The sequence below is a fragment of the Rhineura floridana genome, chromosome 15 (assembly GCF_030035675.1).
Source record: "Rhineura floridana isolate rRhiFlo1 chromosome 15, rRhiFlo1.hap2, whole genome shotgun sequence".
Taxonomy (NCBI): domain Eukaryota; kingdom Metazoa; phylum Chordata; class Lepidosauria; order Squamata; family Rhineuridae; genus Rhineura; species Rhineura floridana.
Genome location: NC_084494.1, coordinates 38,326,866 through 38,350,632, shown reverse-complemented (window position 1 = coordinate 38,350,632; position 23,767 = coordinate 38,326,866). Strand labels below are relative to the sequence as shown.

General features: G+C 47.9%; 1 protein-coding gene across 2 annotated transcripts; it reads right to left on the bottom strand.

Annotated features, from left to right (window-relative positions):
• Positions 1–1,027: 1,027 nt before the first annotated feature.
• LOC133370322 (cytochrome P450 2A13-like) lies at positions 1,028–23,133 on the bottom strand. Of its 2 annotated transcripts, none has more exons than XM_061596485.1 (9): positions 21,723–23,133; positions 15,435–15,597; positions 13,301–13,450; positions 9,366–9,526; positions 7,840–8,016; positions 6,857–6,998; positions 6,258–6,445; positions 4,422–4,563; positions 1,028–3,004 (listed from the first exon to the last, which is right to left on the bottom strand). In XM_061596485.1, the coding sequence occupies exons 1-9, from the start codon at positions 21,900–21,902 to the stop codon at positions 2,823–2,825; spliced, it is 1,485 nt and encodes a 494-aa protein (XP_061452469.1). In that variant the 5' UTR covers positions 21,903–23,133; the 3' UTR covers positions 1,028–2,822. The 2 variants fall into 2 exon arrangements, with proteins under 2 accessions (XP_061452469.1, XP_061452470.1); XM_061596486.1 differs by having other exon boundaries at positions 7,840–7,986.
• Positions 23,134–23,767: the final 634 nt, after the last annotated feature.

Genomic DNA, 23,767 nt, shown 5'->3' with positions numbered 1-23,767 from the left:
GATAGTGGGTTCATTTGCACTCTTCCCGGGTGTAATAAGCGAGCTGGGGTTGACAGGGCGACTTGTGTGTTGGGTTTGGACCTAACAGTGTTTTCATGGCAAGTGGTATTCAGAGGTGGTTTCCCATTGGCTCCCTCTGAGGCTGAGAGGTAGTGACTGGCCCAAGGTCACCCAGTGAGCTTCATGGCTGTGTGGGGATTCGAACCCTGGTCTCCCAGGTCATAGTCCAGCACCTTAACCACTACACCACACTGGCTCGCTCTATGGTTTTGGAAAGTGCGAATTTGATAAATTTGGCTTTAAATACAGTCTGAATTGCATTTCTTCCCCATCACTAGTTGCAACTACAGAAACCAAGCACCAAGCTGTAGCAAAACCAGCAGCCACCATGGCCAGTGAGCAGGAATGGTGGCAGTTGTAGTCAGGCAACATCTGGAGGGCCACCAGTTCCCCATCCTGCTCTTGCACATCACAGATGAAGATAACAACCCTTGTCCTCGTTGCCCATGGCAATCCCTGCATCCATGCAAACCAGCCCCTTCCTTTAGGGAATCTAAAGCTGGTGCCAGAGCCTCCCACTGTGACTGATCTGCTCAGATTTTGGGTTCTTCCAGACAGGGGGGATCAGTCCTAAATGCAAGCTGAAATCTGTGCAACACCAATTAGAGCTTAACCTAACTGAGTCTGCAGTTTCCTTCTTAAGGACCCCATCTTAAGACTGTGACTAAAATGGAGACTTGGTGGTTCAGCATCAAGCCAGGTCCCCCCCATGCCTTTTTGCTTAACATCCAGTCTGATGAAGAACTCTTGAGAACATTAAAAAAAAAAAAAGTGTACTCACTGTTTTGTGACAAGTTGGTTGGTCCCATTAAAGACATTGCCTAACTGTGGATTCTCAGAAAATATGTTTAGGGTGAAACTGTTAGTGTGCTATATTCTGCTATTTCTGGAGTCTAACATACAGCTCACCCTCCCATGCACTTTGCTCCACGGAATGGTGGTACAGGCCATAGGCAGACTCCTGGGAAAGATTTAGCAAACTTTACTGAATGATAAACACAAAGCTACTTTCAGCAAACTACAGATATCTGACAGAAGTTAACATGAAATTATAATTTCTAACAGCACGAGAGACTTTCTTTTCTTTCAGGGCAGCTGAAATGCAAAAGGAATCAATCTCACCCCTATCCGGTACCTCATACTCCCGCAAAAGGGAAGGTTTGAGGCAGTTACAGGAGCTGAAAGTTCAGAGGATCTCTCTGAAAGTAAGATCCAACCACAGTTGAAATTGAAAGCTGCAATTTCAAGTGAAAATTGCAAAAATCACACTTTTACATTCATGGACTGCATTTAGTCGATTCCGACTTATGGCGCCCCTATGAAGAGGGTTTTCGTGGTAAGCAGTATTCAGAGGGGGTTTACCATTGCCTCCCTCTGAGGCTGAGAGGCAATGACTGGCTCAAGGTCACTCAGTGAGCTTCATGGCTGTGTGGGGATTCGAACCCTGATCTTGCAGGTCATAGTCCAACACCTTAACCACTACACCACACTGGCTCTCTTTACACTCATAAAGTCCTTTTAAAATGTGTCTAATTCATCAACATCCTGGAGAAATTACACCACTTAGGTTCCTCTGTTTTCCACAAAAAGATTTAAACCAGAAAGTCAAAAACTAGATTATAAAGAGTTACCCTTCAAATTTGCAACAACTTTCCCCAAAATCCCAACCGCCTTTCCAAAGATTGTTAGAGGAAGGAGAGAATCACTGATTTCCTCACATCATGCAGGGTAAACCATCATTCCCAGTCTGCTCACAGTTAAAGTGTCAGCTGGCAAACAGGTCACAAGGGGAAGAACCACCCACACAAAAGTGAGGTGGAAGAAAAAGAGCACTAGGTGGAAGGAGCTTCAGAGCTGGCCTAGAGGCAGGAAGGGAGGCTGAGAGCTGGGAAGGTGGCTGGGGGTGGTGGTGAAGGGGCCCATTCATGGGGCCTAAGAGAAAGGGGGCAGGGAAGGTAGGGGATGAGAGACAGGGACTTGCTGTAACATTTCCCGTATCTATTCCTTCCAAAAAGCACTGCAGAAGAGGGAACGGTTACAAATGGAAACAGAGACAACAGACCTCCAAACCAAAGAATTTGGAAAGGGAGATTGATCTATTCTGACAATCTTAATTGCTCAAGAATACCCCTCCCTTTCTTGTCTTTTGGATGGCCAAGTCATACTTTTTTGAGAGCAGAGTCCCTATGTCTCCAACATCCTACAAGCCAATCAGCATGAAAGGGGAATGTGTTAGTCACTGAGAAGAGCCTTCTAACATGCTTCTGACATGTCCTTTCCTGCTGATTGCAACCAATCACGGTGAAAGGAGGTGAGTCAGCCACTGAGAATACTCTTCTCAGTAGCTAACACTACCCCCCCTTTCATGCTGATTGGCTGCTAAAGATGTCTGTTGTGGTGGGAGAAGGCATTAACAAGGGTCTCATTCTCAGCCCAGCAACAAAAAAGGGTGGCTGTTAGGGTTGCCAGGTTCATGCCCTGAGACTGATCCTGTATCTTCAGAAGAAGAGAAAGTCAGCCTGCACAACTTTTAAAGATACAAAAGACCTCTTGGCTGCCAGGCTCAGCTTCCCAAGAACACCTGCCCTTGGCTGACTTTCTCTTCTCCTAAAGATACAGGATCAGTCTCAGGCCATGGACCTGGCAACCCTAGTGGCTGTGACTATCATGAAGGGATCCTGCACTTCTGAATTTGCCACTACGCTACTGGCTAGGTCTGGTGATGATGGTGGGGCTCTACTTTACAAGCCGCCTGCCCCCCGTCAGCGGGGGATGACAGAGATGTCATAGAAACGTGGGATGGTGGCAAACCCAACCAGCATGGGGGAGATGTCGATTTCTTCCGGTGGGATGAGAGACTTGAAGCGGAAGTTCTGCAGGATGCTGGTGAAGAAAAGGAAGAGTTCCATCCGGGCCAGCCGCTCCCCAAAGCAATAGCGTTTCCCTGGGAAACAGAAAGAAAGCAAAGATGGGCATCCAGGAGGCTGTTAGAACCAGCTTGGGGGTGCTTGGGGGCCAGGCTTCTCCAGTTCACAAACCCACACTTCTCCATGGAAGGAAAAGCAGGAAATAACTGGGCATGCGGGGTAACCGGGCTCCTGCTGGGAGGAAGGGCGGGATATAAATTAAATATTTATTTATTATTTGATTTATATCCCGCCCTTCCTCCCAGCAGGAGCCCAGGGCAGCAATAACAAATAATAATAAAAAAGAAATAATACATAAATTTGGGAGTATGTCTGCATCAGCTCCCCTTGCCAGGATAATTCCCCTCCTTTCTGTTTCTTCCTGTTGAGCCCCCTGGCAATGTAGGGCTGTTATTTGCTGTCAACCCTCCATCCCCTCTCTTGGGTTAAGGGGGCTGTCTTGTTGCTTTTTAAAAGAACACCAAGCTTTGCTTGGTGCATGAACTGAGCAGATAACAGGATGGATAACTACACATACGCAGGGTTGTAAGGGGTTGGGCAGGAGAGGGTTAATGGGCCGGAAGGGCTACTTAGAGTCAGCCAAACCTGACCTGGCCATGAAATCCTTTGTTAGGTAAACCACAAGTGATATGCCAGGGGAAATGAATGGTTAGAAAAGTGAGTCTTGATATAGGACCACTTTGGCAATGTTTTTAATAGGGGGGAAATGTCAGAGAAGGGGGCAGACCGTCCCCTGCCCCAGTTAAGGATGGGGTGATCCGGGGGTCTGTGTCTGAAGAGAGGCTGCAGTTTCAGAGAGAGGCAAAGAACGACACAGAGAACTGCACTTTGGAGCTCTATAAGCATGCAGTATTAAGGTGCTGGTTGTCCCCTGGAGATCTGATGGGCGAGTCTTCGACGTTGCCTGTCTGTGGGAGCACCAAAGCCAGCCTTTGCTAATGGGGTGCCCTCCAGATGTTTTGGACTACAACTCCCATCTGCCCAGTCAGCAGAGCTTGGAAAAGTTACTTTTTTGAACTACAACTCCCATCAGCCCGATCCAGTGGCCAAGCTGGCAAGGCGGGTTTAAACTGCTGCCTCCGTCTATACTCAACCAGTATTTATATATATAAGCTCAAATATTGCAAAACGCCAATAAGTCTCCAGTGACGTTCTTCTGAAGGAAAGCAAACCTGGGTAAGCTCTGCACCCCTGGAGTGTGTCTCTGCTCAGAGAAGTGGGGTGAGCCTTATCAATACAGTGATGTGGGGGGAAATCTGTTTTGGATGAAGACAAAAAGAGAAAGCACTTCCTAGCAGGGAGGCATGAACCCGTCAACTAAAGGTCATATTTTGGGTCCTGTCCTCAGAGTGAAACCGAGATGGTGTCCTGGTGCTCTGAGCTGGCTGGTAAGGCAGGCCGGTGGGCTGATGCAGAGACGGGGAGGAGACTCACCAATGGAGAATGGCATAAAGGCTTCGTTCTTCTTGAACTGCCCGTTCGCATCCAGGAAGTGCTGGGGGTCAAACACTTCAGGTCTTGCAAAATGTTTGCGGTCTCTCAGCACGGATCCCAGCACGGGAAACACTTCAGTCCCCTGAACGAGAGAGGGAAAGAAATGGGAAGGGAAGGGAGAAAACTGTGATATTCCTCCGGATGGTCGGAAATTAATTATTAAACTATTTGGAGATTTGGAAAAATCTCTTTCAACTCAGAGGTGCTTTTGTTGCTGCCATCTGATCCCCAGAGTTTCATCTGCTGCTGGCGCTGTTTTTAGTAAGGTCATTTGCTTTAAATCAATTTGATTCTTAAACTGTTTTATTCTTTTTGGGAGCAACTAGGGTCAAAAATTTCAGGCAGTGTGAAATACGTTTTTGTGCAGTTGGGCATATGGGATTTAGTAAGGAGCTAGGTAGTTTCTAAAAAAGAAATAGGAGAGAAAAGATTAAATACTGGCTCCTTTCAAATCTTCATAACTTGATACTGCTAGTCAGTGCTTTTTTGTAAAAAAAAACACGCGCTAGTATTCATATCTTGATAAAAGTATTGTGGGTGCCAGCACAAAACGGCTGGCATAGGCAGCAAAAGAAGAGGTGCAAGAACTCTGTACTGGTGAGTACTGTCACAAAAAAGCCCTGCTAATACTATAATGACTCTCCATGGTGCAGAGTGGTAAGCGGCGGTAACGCAGCTGAAGCTCTGCTCACAGCCGGAGTTCGATTCCAACGGAAGGAGGAAGTCGAATCTCCGGTAAAAGGGGTCGAGGTCCGCTCAGCCCTCCATCCATCCGTGGTCGGTAAAATGAGTACCCGGCATATGCTGGGGGGTAAAGAAAGGCCGGGGAAGGAACTAGCAATCGCACCCCATATATACGGTCTGCCTAGTAAACGTTGCAAGACGGCACCCTAAGAGTCGGAAACGACTCGCACTATAAGTGCGGGGACACCTTTACCTTTTTAAATACTATATTAGAGAGCCAGTGTGGTTTAGTGGTTAAGGTGCTGGACTATGACCTGGGAGACCAGGGTTCGAATCCCAACACAGCCATGGAGCTCGGTGCGTGACTCTGGGCCAGTCATTGCCTCTCAGCCTCAGAGGGAGGCAATGGGAAACCCCCTCTGAATACAGTTTACCATGAAAACCCTATTCATAAGTCACCATAAGTCAGAATTGACTTCAAGGCAGGCCATTTACATTTTCAATACTATATTATGGGACAAATTATTTGATTAGTTTGGGGGCAGGCAGTGTGCTGGCTGCTTGTGTAGCAGGTAAAAAAGTTTAGAATAAACCTTGGAGCAACTTTGGATGGGCCCACATAATGAAATATAAATATTTAAGTATATAAATAAAGCCCCACCACTCCTTGTCCATAGAAGGGCAGGATATAAATGGAAGAAATAAATCAATAATTCATGGAAGAAGTGGAGGAGGAGAGGTCTTTCAGTGGCTACTAGTCTTGATGAATATATGGAGCCTCCAGGTTCAGAGGCAGTCTACCTTTGAGTAACAGTTGTTTGCAAGCAACAGCAGCAGAGGGCCACTGGCCTCCTGTCAAGTCTGCATGAGCTTTCCTGGCCACTGTGGACTACAGGATACTGGATGAGACAGATCCAATTTGGTTTCAACTCACTGGGCTCTTGTGAGTCTATTATTGTTTTCACCCCAATAATCTTACAACCGGGATGACAGATGAGACAGAGAAATAAGTGTTTATGGGAAAATTGACTGGGCCACAAACCATTTCTAGTGGAAATTGTGCTACAGGGAGGAATATAAGTCCCATAATACCTTGGGAATGGTGTATCCCCGGAACTGGGTATCACGGGTCACACGTCGTGCTAATCCCATGGGGATCATGTCAGAAAATCTCTGGATCTCATGGATCACAGCTTCTGTGTAAGGCATCTGGGTCTGATCATCCATGTTGGGAGAGCGATTCTGGCCAATCACACGGTCAATCTCCTTGTGGACCTTCTCTGTAGAGAAATTGGCAGGATGTAAAAACCTGACCGTTTGTACATTCCTGGGAACTAGTGGAGGCTGGTGACTCTGATGTCAGTGGAGCAGTGAATCCACTCTGAGTTTTAGTCTGAACAAGTCACCAGCCTGCACTGCAGGGACTAAACAAGCTCATAGTGGAGAACACAGGAAGTCTCCTGGGAAAGGCAAAGTTGCATCCCCACTTGAAGACTTGGAAGGCCACCCTCATTGCAGAGAGGCTGTGTGAACCGAGAGTCCAGCCTTCAATGGTCCTCACCATCTCAGGCACCCGACAGCCGGGGACTCACAGCATTTTTGAAATGAGACCTTCTGAAGCCTGCTCTGACCAACACCTCTTGAGACCTGTCATGGAGACAGTGTTCACCCCCCCTTCCTTCCACAGTCACCTTCGATCTCCGGGTATTTCAGCAGAAGCAGGAAGCCATAGCGCAAGGTGGTGCTGACGGTCTCTGTGCCAGCAAAGAAGATGTTGAGTGTTGTCATAACCAGATTCTTTAGGGAGAACTCTGAGTTGGGGTTTTCTTTCTCCTTGACAGAAGAAAAAATGGGACAGGGGGGTGCTCTGATTAAAAGTGCCCTGTGGTCTGTTAACACAGGACAGTAAATCAATCAATCTGTAACTCAACCCTGCTTTCCTTAACTTCAGTCCCGTTAATCACGTGACAGGTTCCAGCCTAAGCCATGCTTAGAGAAGACCCACTAGATTCACTCCAAGTATGACTAAGCATCTGGATCCAACCCTGTCTATATACGGGAGTAGAGAAAGAGTTGTAGCTCACTGGCAGAACATCTGCGTTCATGCAGAAGGTCTGAGGTTCAGTCCCCAGCAGCATCTCCAGGGAGGGCTGGGGGAAAGACCTGTGCTTCTTCTGGGAGGAAGGGCAGGATGTCAATGGAATCAATCAATCAATAATAAAAGACCTCTGTCTGAAGCCCCAGAGAGCCGCTACTAGCTAGAGGGACCAGTGGTCTGACTCAGGGTAGTGAAGGGCCATCGTAGCTCAGCGGCAGAGCACCTGCTTTGCATGCAGAAGGTTCCAGGTTAAATCCCTGGCATCTCCAGGTCGGGCTGAGAGAGGAAGACCATTGCTTGAACCCCCAGAGAGCCTCTGCATTGGCAATACTGAGTGAGATGAACCAATGGCCCCACTTATGATATGCCTGTGCTGTTGACTCTAGAGTGGTTGACAACCTGCCCATCTCAACCTGATTATGGGACTCTTGAAGCACCACACCCTGGATAAGTAGAACTCCTTCCCCCTTGTCTGTCGTTAGCCCTATTTCAGTGCCCTCCAAGTTGACAGGGAGGCCACCACGTTTCCTTCTAGAGAGAATGGTCATAATAATGCCTAGAATGAAATAACAGTACCTGCTGCATTTTCACCAGGAAGCAGTCAATGAAATCCCGAGGGGAGTTGGGGTCCAGGGTCTCCTGGTTGACCTTTACCTTCCTTGTGATGAACTCCTCCAGGCCCAAAAGCTTCTTGAAGGCTTCATGTTGTGGGCCAGGCAGGTACTGCATGACATTTGAGAACATGTCGTAGAGCTGCATGTCGGGTTTGGAGAGAGGGACAGAGAGGGGAGTAAGAGAGAGCCCATGCTGCACAAAGGGAAAGTGAGATGAAGGTCTGCAGAAGTCTGATCACACCTTTGAAACAGGAGTCCCTTTCTTCACTGTTGTGGAAGGTTTGGAAGGTACAAGAGGCTAGAAAAGAAGGATAGCTGGAGAAGAACTTCGTTGTCTTTCTACACCAAGAACAGAGCAGACACCTCTGACTCTGCCTGGGGACAACCAAGCCTGGTGCCATCTGTTGACTAAACTACGTACTTGTGATCTCAAGATCTGACTTCCCCTTTTGGAGGACAAGGCTGTAGATTTGAGAGAGGAATCAGAGGGTGAGAGGAAATTGCCCACAGAGCTGGCCACAATGCCCCCCATTGCTCAAAAGGTTCCACCATAAGAGGCAGCCATTTTGCCAACATCTCTCCAGTCTGAGGTGGTTGAATTCCCTCCCTCCAATGCTTAGAGTCCAGTCCACAAGCTGCAACAAAAGCAATGGGTTGTATTCAACTAAGTCCTAATCGGAGTAGTCCCACTGAAAGTAAGGAACCAACTTTAGTCATACTCATTAACTTCAATGGGTCTACTTTGAGCAGGACTAGTGCTGACTACCACCCACTGCTCCTCTTTTCCACAGCAGTTTACAACTACAGAAACAAGCAAGTTCTCTGTAACCAGAGCAGCTCCTCCCACTGGGAGGTGGGGGAGGAGCTAACCACCCAGCCTTATTTAAGGCCCAGTCGGGGATCATCTGTTGCTGAAACAACATTCTCAACTTGCTCCAGCCTGGGCCCGCCCTGGGGAAGGAGCCCACAGAGCAAGGCAGATTGGGAGTTGCAGTACCACGGAGAGCTCCAAGTGGAGAGACTTGCTCCAACAAAGGCCAAAAGCCTTTTTAAGGCTCTGCTCCTGCCCCCAACCCAACTCTCCCAGGCTGTGACCCCTTGCGGAAAAAGTAGTTTCTCAAAGGACTAACTCTCTGCCCTGAGGACGGGCAGCGCTCCTCTTTCCTTAGCCTCCTGTCTGCTGTGCTCCATCCATTGCTGGACCAGTGAGGTCCTGTTTGGCTCCAAAGGCTCAAGGGAAGGAGCCCCCGAGGGTCCCGCCTTGGTAGCACCGTGCTGCCTGCAGCCTCTGGCTCACTGGTCTCCCAGTCTCTAGCAGTGGGCTCAGAGCCCTGAGCCTGGTCTGGCTCCTGAGCTGGAGAAGCTGCATCCTCTCACTCTGCTGGACCCACACAGGGCTGGCTGTCCTGAACGGCACACCTGGAGCAGATCAAAAATGACATTATCCACACCCTCACTACAGAAGTTCCCCACCCCACCCCAGTTTACCTGCCCCCAAGCGGTGGCTGTGAACCGGAAGCTTTCATTGATCATGCTCAGCAAGGACAGGAACTCCTTATCCTCATATTCAAAGCGGTTGCCAAAGGCGATGGAGCTGATGACATTGGAGACTGAGCGGCTCAGAAAGTAGGTGGGGTCAAAGGGCACACCTAGAAAGGGAGGCACCTCGTCACTCCATGGCAGCAGTTTGCAAACCAGCCCAGTCCTTGCGTTAGCAATGGCATGTGTGGACATCGAGGCCACACATGTTGTCTCAGTTCAAGAGGGTTCACCTTGCCACCTTGCAAATCTCTCATGTGATTCATCCTCAGACTGCAGCTCATGTTTGTTATACCCTCACAACTCTTCTAGAACAATTCTAAGCATCATTGCAGCAGATACTGCAGTCTTTGGATGTGGGAAACCCAAGTTAAGATCTTTCCATGGCCATGAAGATCACTGGTGCAACCCTCGGCAGGAAAACTGTCTGGGCCTCAGTTTCTTCCTGTAGAATGGCATTAACATGGTGTGCATGGGCAAATACAACACAGTGAACATAGACACATAGAAAGCTGCCTTATATTGGATCAGACCGTTGATCCATTTAGCTCAGTATTGTCTGCACTGACTGGCAGCAGCTGTTCAGGGTATCAGGCAGGGAATTCCCCCAGTCCTACCTCGAGATGCTGCGGACTGAATCTGGCACCTTTTCCATGCAGAGCAGGGGCTCGGCCACTGAGCTCTGGCTAGAATGGTGAGTTTACGTCCCATCAGTTAACTCTGTGTATGTGAAACAGTCTGCCTTTGTATCTGCTCTGAATCTGTTGCTGATCAAATTCATTGGGCCAAATGGACTTCTTTGGCTCTGTCTACAAAGCCAAAATATGGCATGCTCATTGTCCAAGGCACCCTGGATGCTATAAAAATTCTGAAAAGGGGATGAGGAAGCAGCAGAGGCCAGACCTCCAGCCAGAGTAAGCAAAACTATGTATGGGCTCGAATGTCATCCATAGTAGATTTGGGCCAACTCATTTGCTCCTCTGCTGGCAGACACGGTGCAAATAGTGGTTGTGCTGTTTGTGTGACAGCTGGGGAGTGAGGTGCTTAGTGTCTCTGCCAGGGGTGTAGTTGTTCAGGGTCTTAGGGGGGGTCTTAGACCCTTTACGTTTTTGGGAGCAGGGTCCCAGCAGGGTCCCTATGTCTCCAGCATCCTATGAGCCAATCAGCATGAAAGGGGAATATGTTAGCCACTGAGAAGAATCTTCTAACTTGCTTCCTTGTCCTTTCCAGCTGATCGGAGTCAATCAGAGTAAAAGGAGGTGAGTCAGCCACAGAGAAGACTCTTTTCAGTAGATAACACTCCCCCTTTCATGCTGATTGGCTCCTAGAGATGTCTGTTGTGTGTGGGGGGTAAGGTGTTAACAAGGGTCTCATTCTCAACCCAGCAGCAAAAAAGGAAGGATGGAAGGGAGGATGGCTGAGATTATCATGAAAGGACCCTGCACTTCTGAATTTGCCACTCTCTCTGCTCCTGTGCAGTGGAGGATGTCCCATTAGGCACTGACCCACCAGCCCCACTCTGCTCTCAGCCAGCCCCACCTGCCTCTTTTCTTACTTCCAACCAGACCATGGGGAGGTCCTGGCTGTCAGATTCCTCCCCCTTAGTCTTGGTGTTGCTTTTGTAGAATTCAACAAGGAGGAGGATGGGTGGCAAAGCTAGACTGCCGTGGGCTCTGGCGCCACCTACTGTTGGTCTCCCTGCCTTCCCCCCTATCAGTCCCGATGGGCACCATCCACCACTAACTCCCACATATTGACTAACAAGGGAGCCATGTTGGTGGGTGGACATTTACCACGTCCTAGGCCATGAACTCCAGAAATTAAATATGTCTTGATCTGGTTCAGACAAGCAAACATGGTTTATGAAGCTGAGAATGAGCATCATGTTCAAACGCTCCTGCCCTCACTCTACCTCATGCCTTTTCTGTTATGTGCTAGCTTTGGTGTGAAGAGCTTGGCTTGTATTAAACCAGATTTCCCCCTCCTGTCCAAACTGGGGAACTCCGCCTTAACGTCAGTGAGTAAGCCAGGATGCAGAGCAGAGCAGGAATGCTTGGCCCCCAAGCCCAATTCCTGGCTTCATAAAGCACAGCTTCTGAACCCATGAATGATTGTTTGAGCCAGGCTCTTGTGTGAAATTGCTTGACCTTTTGTCTTTTCTAAATTTACCGCAGATCAGTCTCAAAGCTTCTAGTTTCACATTAGGGGAGGAAAGTTTGACATGTTTCTTATATAAGCCTCAACAGCAGGAAGCAAGAGGTATATAACGGTGCTTCATTTCACCTGTCTGTTTAGTCAAAAAATGTCCTCTTTGTCTGTCTCAAGGTGGCTTATATAATATTAATGAAAAGAGCATCAGCACAAAAGGTTCTGTTCCCAATACTGAAAACTCACAAAACATAACCAAAGCTAAATCAAAAGCAGCAGTGACAAGATTCAGTCGATCAGGATGTAAACTGAGACTGTATTGGTGGCCTTAGTAGACGATCTTCGGAGAGAGTTAGACAAGGGGAATGTGTCCTTACTAGTTCTCCTCGATCTTTCTGCAGCGTTCGACACGATCGACCATAACATCCTCTTAGACCGCCTCTTCAAGATGGGCTTGCGAGGCACTGTTTTTCAGTGGCTCCGCTCGTTCTTGGAGGGCAGATCACAGAGAGTATTGCTTGGGAATTTTAGTTCTGATCCCTGGCCGTTATCATGTGGAGTTCCACAAGGCTCGGTGCTTTCACCGATGCTATTCAACATTTACATGAAACCGCTAGGAGAGATCATCCGGAGGTTTGGAATTCGATTTCACCAATATGCTGATGATACCCAGCTTTATTTTTCCTTTCCTCCGGATACGAAAGATGCCATCCTCTCATTAAACAATTGTCTAACAGCAGTAAAGACCTGGATGACGCAGAATAAACTTAAACTAAACCCAGATAAAACAGAGGTGCTGGTGGTTGGACATCGAACTAAGTTGGAAACAGGGAATGTTCCGATATTAGACGGAGTTGTACTCCCTTTAAAGACTCAAGTCCGTAGTCTCTGTGTTCTCCTAGACTCGGCCTTGACTCTAGAGGCTCATGTTCTTGCAATCTCTAGAAGCGCTTTCGCCCGCCTGAAGCTAGTTCGCCAATTGCGTCCTTTTTTGGAGCTTTCTGACTTGACCATGGTTACCCATGCCTTGGTCACGTCTAAACTAAATTATTGTAACTCACTTTATTTAGGTCTTCCCCTTAGAATACTCCGCCAATTGAAATTGGTTCAGAGAGCAGCTGTTAGGATGCTAACTGGGGCGGACGTCCGAGCTCACACTACTCTGCTTTTAAAACAACTACACTGGCTTCCAATCTCCTATCGAGTTCAGTTTAAAATCCTGGTTTTAACGTTTAAAGCTCTATTGGGCTCAGGTCCTAGTTATCCATCAAATCGTTTGTCATTTTATGAACCAGCCCGTCCTTTAAGATCTTCTTTAGACCCTGGTCTTAATATTCCCTCCTTTTCCCAAATTCACCAGATGGGCATTAGGAATAAATTGTTCTCAGTGGGGGCACCAACTCTTTGGAATGCTCTTCCGCAGGAAATTCGTTCTTCCCCTTCTCTGTTTAGCTTCCGTCGCCAAGTTAAGACCTTTTTATTTCGGTTAGCTTTTGAATTGTAATGTGTGATATACTGTATATTTCTTATAATGTTTTATAACTTGTTTGGTATGTTATACTGTACTATGTTGTTTTATTATGCTATTGTTTGCCGCTTAGAATTCCTTGGAACTGAAGCGGGATATAAACTTTTTTTAAATAAATAAACGCCCAGGGAACAGCCAGCAGTTTCCAACATCTGCCTTATAGGCCACTAAACAACTTTTCTTGGAAGATACTCAAAAATGACCACACCTTTTGTGCCCCGCAGGGATTCCAGCAGGAAATGAGCCTCCTCCACAATCCGCTCTTCAATGGATCTCCTTCCCATCCCAAAATTCCGCAGGGTCATGATGGAGAATCTGCGCAGCTGTTTGGCCCGCTCCCCGTTACTGAAGGCGACCCCTGAAAGCAGAGGAGGAGGAAGAGGGTACTGGAGCAGAATGTGGAGGAAAGGACAAGGTGGTGGAGACCCCAAAGAAACAATGAAAATGTTTTGCAGTTTACAATGTTGCCTGGCATTTAAACGTGAGGATTAAGCATTTGGAAGAACTTTCTCGGTGTCAGGGTTTCCCCTCCGTGTGGGTAAAGTGAATTGAGTCTTCATCTTTGGACGTCTTTCAGAGCAGGGGGGGCAGCGATGGAGTTGAAGGGGCCCTTGTACACCCTGTAGCCCAACCCCTTCTTGATGCTTGCAATTCAGAGCAGCAGCAGCTCCTGCAACAGACGGATGTCAAGACTCTCCTTGACGACCTCCAGGATAGAGATCTGGCTGGCTTACTTTAGATCAGGGGTGGGAAACTGGATCTGGCTGGCAGGCTTAACTCCCCCATCCACCACAGACTGACTTTGACGGGGTCTGATGGGCTCGCCCCCCTGTCAGTCACCCGATGTCACAATGAACTCAAGTGGCTCATTGGCCTTTGCCTGTGTGGTTTGAAATCAGCCGATTAGCAGTGCTTGCAAAGTACAGGGCTTTGCAGGTGCTGACAGTCATCTCATTGTCAGTTCCTGGAAAGTCTGATGCTCTTGCAAGATTGTTGGCACTTGCAAAGTCACTGGATTTTGTAAGCACTGCTGATCAGCTGATCCTGAGTGCTTGCAAAGTGCCGGGCCTTTGCCAGCACCGCCGCCTTACACGGAGTCAGGCCATTGGTGCATCTAGCTCAGTTTTGTCTGCCCTGACTGGCCACAGCTTACCAGGGTTTCAGACAGGGGACATTCCCAGCCCTACCTGGAGCGGCTATTGGGGATTGAACCTGCAATGTTCTTCCTGCAAGGCAGATGCTCTGCCACTGAACTGTGGCCGTTCCGAATGACTGTCGGTGCCTGCAGATCCTTTATTCAGCAGGGAGTCATGTCCTTACCTGCTCTACACCTGATGTCATATACGATGTCAGATGTAGGTGGGCATGGCTTGGCCAAAATGGCCTCATGGGACAAATGAGAGGCCAGGAGGTGGGGTCTGAATTAGGCCTCTGGGCTGGAGAGGTTCCTGACCATTGGCTTAGATAGATTCATGAGACAGGCAGAGCTTAAGTCCCCATTGACTCCACGTGCCAGGTGTCCACCACTCTAGTCATGGTGAGAAGTGTGTGTCTTCCAGTAAAGATGCCTGAGTGAGAATTCCCACTGCTGGAAGAGGGTGAATGCAAGGAAAGCGGAGGTTCTCTTCCAAATGTATGATTGCGTCATGATCAAAAGTGTCTCCCAGGCACGCAAACATCAGGGGGGCTGTGCATGCAATAAGGTTGGAAGGATCTGTTAATTTGGGCTCTCTCCATTTGTCATTTTTCTAATCTTGAACTCGGTTCTCGACACTTCTTCAACAATTTGTGATTTTTTTTAAAAAAAATCCTCATGAAATTTCTTCAGCATTTTAGTGCAAATTTCTCCTAATAAATAAAATTTTGTATGCAGTTTTGACTAATGTACACATTTTTTCCAAGCAATTTATCCTAAAATGATGCATTTTTAATGTTATTTTTACCAATACATTTATTGTGTGCACACTTTCCCCTAACATATGCATTTTTGTAAGCATTGCTTGGTTGGAGAACCACATCTCAAAATTCAGATAAGTGGGAATTTTGAAGGATGGCTGTGTTTCAGAAAGTGTGAATTTGACAAATTTGGCTTTCAATTCAAACCGAACCAAATTTCTCCTCCATCCCTAGCATAGAACCTCTGCTGGGGTGGCCAAGTTCAAATCCATCTCTGCTATGACAGGCTCTGGCTCAGCCTCACTTCCTTCCTCAGTAAAATGGGTATAAGAGCAGTCTGTTTCACAGAACCATTGGAAGGGTCCTTGAGACTGCACAATTCTAAGCTCACTAAAAGTGTCAGCCCTGATGTGCTGTGGCCAGGGATTGCTAAAGAAGAAACTGACCGTAACCCTGGAAAATCCAGTCAAATGTGCCTTGCTCCCCACGGCCACTAAACTCTTCACCCTGATCCACCAGGGCCTCTTTCACTGCATCGTATCCGCACAGCACCACAATCCGGCGAGGTCCTAAGTGGATGGTGTAGACAGAACCATATTTCTCACCGATCTGTGAAAAGAGAGGAGGGAGTCATTATGCTAAATGATGGGGAAAGTGGAAAGATGAGGAAATTAGAATAGTTTTTAGGAAGGAAGGCAAGATTAAACACTTATTAACATCTGTCTATCCTCCCCCTCATTGGCTGACCTACAGTGACATCATGGAAAAGAAACCCAAAGCTATAGAATGCAGATGATACTGATTGAGTGACTGAGTGAGGTTTTTGTGGAGGGAAACCTCACATAGATCTTAGGAATACGAGATGCAAGGAAATGTTGGTGGAAGAGGAAGGCAAGACATGTCAGGGAAGACAGGGAAGGCTGAGGGGTTGAGTGGGCGGAGGACTTCCCTGAATTAGGCTAACTGAAGGAAGGAAACAGATGGGTGGGCATCTGCTAAAGGGAAGGCATTTTGGAGGATGGGCTGGGGTGTTCATAAAGAACCTAGTACAAAAGGAGAGGTAAGCTCTTGGGGTTGGGGGAATGAATGCACATGGAAGCTATGACAATTAGGGAATGGGCAGAGATCCAAGGGGGCTGCAGTACCAAAGGGAGGTTACTTGTTGATCTGCTTCAGACATTTGTATCGCACCATGCCACTTCCCAGTAGAGCTGGCTAAGGAGTTTGATTCCCTTCTCATCTGAAGCCAAATCTGTTGAACTCACACTTTCCAAAACAATCTGAGAACCGAGAGCCCTCCTTCGAAATTCGCATGTACTTGAATTTTGTGATGCAGTTTGCCAACCAAGCAGTATTTACAAAAATGCATATATTAGGGGACAGTGTCCATAAGAACGAATATATGAGTGCGGATGACACGCAAAAATGCAAACAAGTCCAGAAATGGCTTGCAAAAATGTATGCATTTGTCTAAAGTGCCTCCTAAAATGTGTTTCTTAGGAGAAATTCACACTAAAATGCTAGAGAATTTTCATGAGGTTTTTTTAATGCAAATTTTATTTATTTATTTATTATTACATTTATATCCTGCCCTTCCTCCCAGCAGGAGTCCAGGGCGGCAAACAAAAGCACTAAAACACTAAAATATCATAAAACAGACCTTAAAATACTCTAAAAAAATCCTTAAAAATAAATTAAAACATCTTTAAAAACGTATTTAAAAAAGTTTTAAAAACACCTTTAAAAAAAAAAAAGCTTTAAAAACATATTAAAAAACAACTCCAGCACAGACATAGACTGGGATAAGGTCTCTACTTAAATTGTTTGTTGAAAGAGGAAAGTCTTCAAAAGGTGCTGAAAAGATAGCAGAGATGGAGCCTGCATAATATTCAAGGGGAGGGAATTCCACAGGGTAGGTGCCACCACACTAAATGTCTGCTTCCTATGTTGTGCGGAATGGACCTCCTGATACCATGGTTTCTGCAGGAGGCCCTCACCTGCAGAGTGCAGTAGTTGACTGGGTATATAAGGGTATATAAAGTGACAGATCTTTTCATCTCCACTTTATACAGGAGTGACCCAACCCAGCTCTACAGTCACATGGCACCAGCTGGGTTATCATGTGAAAAACATTCCTCAGTTGCCAGATTTGTGGGCAAATCTGGGCAGTTCTCAGATATCAATTGGTTGTTTGATCTATCTGTGTAATTGCTATAAACAAGCTGAATTTGGGTGGGAAAAATAGCTGGAAGGTGAAAGAGAGAGATCTGGACAACAAGGAGAACAAGATCTTGGATTAAGGCAAGGTTTTTTGTCATGCCATCTGGATAATCCCCAGGCACCAACTCCCAGCCTGGGCAAGCTCATGCGCCACCCATCTCTCTTTATTCAGCCCAGTCCACATTTGTTGTCACCTTCCGGGTAGAGCAGGTCTTGCTGGGTGCAGGATTTGCAATTAACTCTGAAGAACCAAATGGTTGGATCTCTTTGTGAGTTTCTGCAAGACCTGCTCCCTGCATTTTTGGCTGATTTCCACCTGGCCTGGAAGGGTGGGGCCCTGTCTCTCTCCAGCTGCAAAAGCAGCAGCTGCTGAAGGGGCCAGAGACTATCTACCTGTGTGAGTTTCTGCAAGACCTGCTCCCTGCATTTCTGGCTGATTTCCACCAGGCCTGGAAGGGTGGGGCCCTGTCTCTCTCCAGCTACAAAAGCAGCAACTGCTGAAGGGGCCAGAGACCATCTACCTGTGTGAGTTTCTGCAAGACCTGCTCCCTGCATTTCTGGCTGATTTCCACCTGGCCTGGAAGGGTGGGGCCCTGTCTCTCTCCAGCTGCAAAAGCAGCAGCTGCTGAAGGGGCCAGAGACCATCTACCTGTGTGAGTTTCTGCAAGACCTGCTCCCTGCATTTCTGGCTGATTTCCACCTGGCCTGGAAGGGCGGGGCCCTGTCTCTCTCCAGCTGCAAAAGCAGCAACTGCTGAAGGGGCCAGAGACCATCTACCTGTGTGAGTTTCTGCAAGACCTGCTCCCTGCATTTCTGGCTGATTTCCACCTGGCCTGGAAGGGCGGGGCCCTGTCTCTCTCCAGCTGCAAAAGCAGCAACTGCTGAAGGGGCCAGAGACCATCTACCTGTGTGAGTTTCTGCAAGACCTGCTCCCTGCATTTCTGGCTGATTTCCACCTGGCCTGGAAGGGCGGGGCCCTGTCTCTCTCCAGCTGCAAAAGCAGCAGCTGCTGAAGGGGCCAGAGACCATCTATCTGTGTGAGTTTCTGCAAGACCTGTTCCCTGCATTTCTGGCTGATTTCCACCTGGCCTGGAAGGGCGGGGCCCTGTCTCTCTCCAGCTGCAAAAGCAGCAGCTGCTGAAGGGGCCAGAGACCATCTACCTGTGTGAGTTTCTGCAAGACCTGCTCCCTGCATTTCTGGCTGATTTCCACCTGGCCTGGAAGGGTGGGGCCCTGTCTCTCTCCAGCTGCAAAAGCAGCAGCTGCTGAAGGGGCCAGAGACCATCTACCTGTGTGAGTTTCTGCAAGACCTGCTCCCTGCATTTCTGGCTGATTTCCACCTGGCCTGGAAGGGTGGGGCCCTGTCTCTCTCCAGCTACAAAAGCAGCAGCTGCTGAAGGGGCCAGAGACCATCTACCTGTGTGAGTTTCTGCAAGACCTGTTCCCTGCATTTCTGGCTGATTTCCACCTGGCCTGGAAGGGTGGGGCCCTGTCTTTCTCCAGCTGCAAAAGCAGCAGCTGCTGAAGGGGCCAGAGACCATCTACCTGTGTGAGTTTCTGCAAGACCTGCTCCCTGCATTTCTGGCTGATTTCCACCTGGCCTGGAAGGGCGGGGCCCTGTCTCTCTCCAGCTGCAAAAGCAGCAGCTGCTGAAGGGGCCAGAGACCATCTACCTGTGTGAGTTTCTGCAAGACCTGTTCCCTGCATTTCTGGCTGATTTCCACCTGGCCTGGAAGGGCGGGGCCCTGTCTCTCTCCAGCTACAGAAGCAGCAACTGCTGAAGGGGACAGAGACCATCTACCTGTGTGAGTTTCTGCAAGACCTGCTCCCTGCATTTCTGGCTGATTTCCACCTGGCCTGGAAGGGCGGGGCCCTGTCTCTCTCCAGCTACAAAAGCAGCAACTGCTGAAGGGGCCAGAGACCGTCTACCTGTGTGAGTTTCTGCAAGACCTGCTCCCTGCATTTCTGGCTGATTTCCACCTGGCCTGGAAGGGCGGGGCCCTGTCTCTCTCCAGCTGCAAAAGCAGCAACTGCTGAAGGGGCCAGAGACCATCTACCTGTGTGAGTTTCTACAAGACCTGCTCCCTGCATTTCTGGCTGATTTCCACCTGGCCTGGAAGGGCGGGGCCCTGTCTCTCTCCAGCTGCAAAAGCAGCAGCTGCTGAAGGGGCCAGAGACCATCTATCTGTGTGAGTTTCTGCAAGACCTGTTCCCTGCATTTCTGGCTGATTTCCACCTGGCCTGGAAGGGCGGGGCCCTGTCTCTCTCCAGCTGCAAAAGCAGCAGCTGCTGAAGGGGCCAGAGACCATCTACCTGTGTGAGTTTCTGCAAGACCTGCTCCCTGCATTTCTGGCTGATTTCCACCTGGCCTGGAAGGGCGGGGCCCTGTCTCTCTCCAGCTGCAAAAGCAGCAGCTGCTGAAGGGGCCAGAGACCATCTACCTGTGTGAGTTTCTGCAAGACCTGCTCCCTGCATTTCTGGCTGATTTCCACCTGGCCTGGAAGGGTGGGGCCCTGTCTCTCTCCAGCTACAAAAGCAGCAGCTGCTGAAGGGGCCAGAGACCATCTACCTGTGTGAGTTTCTGCAAGACCTGTTCCCTGCATTTCTGGCTGATTTCCACCTGGCCTGGAAGGGTGGGGCCCTGTCTCTCTCCAGCTGCAAAAGCAGCAGCTGCTGAAGGGGCCAGAGACCGTCTACCTGTGTGAGTTTCTGCAAGACCTGCTCCCTGCATTTCTGGCTGATTTCCACCTGGCCTGGAAGGGCGGGGCCCTGTCTCTCTCCAGCTGCAAAAGAAGCAGCTGCTGAAGGGGCCAGAGACCGTCTACCTGTGTGAGTTTCTGCAAGACCTGTTCCCTGCATTTCTGGCTGATTTCCACCTGGCCTGGAAGGGCGGGGCCCTGTCTCTCTCCAGCTGCAAAAGCAGCAACTGCTGAAGGGGCCAGAGACCGTCTACCTGTGTGAGTTTCTGCAAGACCTGCTCCCTGCATTTCTGGCTGATTTCCACCTGGCCTGGAAGGGCGGGGCCCTGTCTCTCTCCAGCTGCAAAAGCAGCAACTGCTGAAGGGGCCAGAGACCGTGTGTGTGTATGTGTGCGTGAACCTGCTGCTCGGGATGTCTATAGACTGTTGGGGTTTTGTTTAGTATTATATGTTATATTTTACTCTATATTATATTTTAGTCTATGTACGCCGCCTAGAGTGGCCGTTAATTCGGCCAGATAGGTGGCCTGGAAATAAAATTTTATTATTATTATTATTATATTTGGGCAGGGCAATATTTATTTCTTGGACATGTTTACAGGCAATCCATCCTTGAAAGATCTCAGAGGTGGAGCCAAGCACAGCAACAACAATCACGTGGAGGAGGCCAGGCTGAATGACAGTGAGTGGGCCAAGGGTTCATCCCTGGGAGGTGATTGGAACCTCCAGCCCTGTGCTGCCGCTGACGCACTCCAGCTCTCTTGGTCTGGACTTTGACAACATTGTCCAAGTTTTGAGATTGTGAAAGTTTTCACAGTTGCATAGAAAGAAGGTTTGGTAGGACTTAGCTAAACTGGCTGGTGGTGTTTCAATGCACAAGAGTTTTTTCTCAGATGCATGGGTTGATTTCCTCTTCAGCTGCCATAGCCAGTTGGCACTGGTAGACCTACCTATCCACAATAAGTCCCTGCAGCCATTTGTGCTCATGGCCACCCAAACATGTGTGATAATGATCTCTAGGAGGTATTTGGGGGAGGGGGAGGCTTCCCTTTGACCATCCGGATCTTTCTGCCAATCACTTTCATGTGTGACCTGGAGTTTTTCTTCATTCAGGCTGTGTATGTGTGCCTCTGTCTACCTCATACTTTGGCTATGAGTCTGTGTCTGTTCCTCTCCTAAAAGCTGTGGTTTTAATAGGGCAAGTGAAATGCCCCCTTCAAAAAATCACCTGCTTGATAAAAGCACATGCGGCTCCCAGTAGGGATGGGGGGGGGTTGGTTTACTTTTGATGCAAACCTTCCTAAATCAGTTCCCAAAACAATATCCAAAATGAAATGCAGCCACCCTTCAAAACTCATACTTCTCCAAATTTTGCAGTGCAGTTCCCCAACAAAAAAGTGCACAAAAGAAACACAGAAATATAGCACATCAGGGAAAGTCGCTTGCAAAAATTAGTTTGTTAGGAGAAATGCACCCTAACACACTGATGAATTTTCTTGAGGGTTTTCTATTTTAAAAATTGCAAAATGATGTGGAAATAAGAAACTGGAAAAAACCCCAGAATTGACCGATTTGCCATTCTCTATATTAGGCAGAATTATCTAGAGAAATACTCGAAAGCTGGAGAATGGGGTGGGTGGCTGAGGGAGGGTTATGATGGGATGAGACAAGAGGGACAGGTGAAGGGATGAGCAGATAGACAGGAATGGCCTTCATGAATAAGCTCTCTCTATATAATGATAGACTGGCCGTCATTAATTAGAAGTATGTATGATGATTTTTAAGGATCCAGAGAATGGATAAAGAAGGTGTTACCTTCATGAGCGACCGGTACATATCACTTGTGTTGACTTGGAGAAAGTTCCCAATCAAGGGGAGGGGAGTTGGTCCAGGGGGCATCTTGCTTTTGCGGTGCATCTGGTGCCATGTTGAGAGGACCATCAGGCAGGAGAGGCAGATGACCAAGAAAAGTGCCATTGCTCCCAGGAGATCCATTGGGAGGTTGGAGGTGGTGTGCTGTGCGGTGCTCTCCAAGCAATGCGTTCCTGACCTGCACAGAAGAGAAAGTGCCTATCCAGCTAGAGTGGAAGATGTTATATAACTTTTGGTGAGAGACAACACCCACTTTGAAGTTGTGCAACTTGTTTGTCTGCTGCTGGTCTTCATTCCAGTCGAGAAGAGAAGAGGCAAAAGTTCAGAATTCCTCTTGGGTACTTCAGCCACCGTGGCAACTTCCTTGATTTTTCATGGCTTCTATATAGCTGTTGGGAGAATTCACTGGACTAGCACTATTTTGAATGTCCTCCGAGACAAAGGGTAACTTCTGTGCACCAGTGGCCAATCCCTTATGTCTCAATATAGTGATGGATCCAGGAAAAGAAACCCCGACAATCTCCACAAACGCAACAACTAAGTAACAGGTAGACAGATAATGAGGACTGAGAGTGACCAAGAGAGCTTCTTGGAGTCCCAGGATTGAGCACTATCCTCTTCCTGCTGTACTGCACACAGATTTCTCTTGGAACTCTGAAGCATCTGACAGGGTCTGCACTGATGTTAGACAAAGAGGGTAGAAGCGAGATGGAGGCTGCCAAGGGCGTGGTGGTAGTCATGGACTAGCCCAGGGAGCCAGTGGCACAGACAGAACCCCAGAGGTTCCGCCTTCTGAGTCTCCAAGAATACACATACGAATTTATTTGCCAAATATGCAGGTGTTTCCAGTGGCAATTGCTGGATGGAGAGGTGCCACTATCCCAGTCTTAAGTCGCACCTTTTGTCTCCCTTCCTGGAGGTTTGCAGCAGCTGGCTTCACATGATATGTTAGGTCTCTCTTATTTCCAGAGCTGAATTAGCCTGATGACTCAGATCCAGCCCTAGCGATTTAGGCTACTCTGTTAGGGGTGTGTGTGTGTGTGTGTGTAACAGCCAGCCAGTAGCAAAGTGGCAGCCAGTGCAATGTTTTCAACAGAGGTGTCACATGTTGTCAATAGGCTGACCCAGAGAACAACCATGCAGCAGCTTTTTACACTGGCTGCAGATTGCAGAACAAATTCAAGGGCGGCCCCACATAAAACGCATTACAGGAGTCAAGTTGATGTACACTTTCTTTGCCTGGTGAGTCCCCAACAGTGGTATAGTGGGACTGGAAGGAACAAAGCATCACCCTTACATCACTTCCTGAAATAACAATGATGTCATGACCTGGGGCGCTGTCTGCCAATCCTCTATGTGCCAAACCCACAAGCTTTCCTCAGAGCGAAGCCCACCAAATAAGTGAAGCCAAGGAAGAGGTAGATTATATTAACATGCATCGCAAAGGGTTAAACTGCCACTTTTATTCTGAAAAATGCAACAGACTCTTTAATATGACCAACCAAAATGTCACAAAATACAAGGGATGGGCAAGAAATTCAATTCTATTTGCATTTCAAACTGAATCTATCAGATGTGCACTTTTGGAAACTATCTGCAAACCAAAACACAGCCATCCTTCACAATTTGCACTCATGTGAATTTTGCCATGCAGTTCACTAACCAAACAGTGTTTACAAAACTGCACGTTAGGGGAAAGTGTGCATAAAAATGAATATAGGAGTGAAAATTACATGCAACGATGCATTGTTTGATGAGAGACTGCTTGCAAAAATGTGTTTATTAAAAGCAATTCCCACTAAAATAGTGGAGAATTTACATGAGGATTTTTTTTAAAAATGCAGATTGCTGACTTTGAGATGGAGAGAATGAGAAATGGAGACGACCGAAATGAACAGATCTTTTTTCTATCCCTACCAAATACTGAGCAAGCTTTTGAGCTTAACCAAAATTGTTCATCTGAGAAACAAACAAGATTGCTTGATACA

Bases quoted from the DNA above. Each gene is read 5' to 3' on its own strand.
- LOC133370322 (XM_061596485.1), bottom strand. From the start codon at position 21,902: ATGGATCTCCTGGGAGCAATGGCACTTTTCTTGGTCATCTGCCTCTCC. The intron at 8,017-9,365 runs GTAAACTGGGGT...CCCGACATGCAG, and splicing joins CAGCCACCGCTTGGGGGCAG to CTCTACGACATGTTCTCAAA. The intron at 6,446-6,856 runs GTGACTGTGGAA...ATTTCTCTACAG, and splicing joins GAAATACCCGGAGATCGAAG to AGAAGGTCCACAAGGAGATT.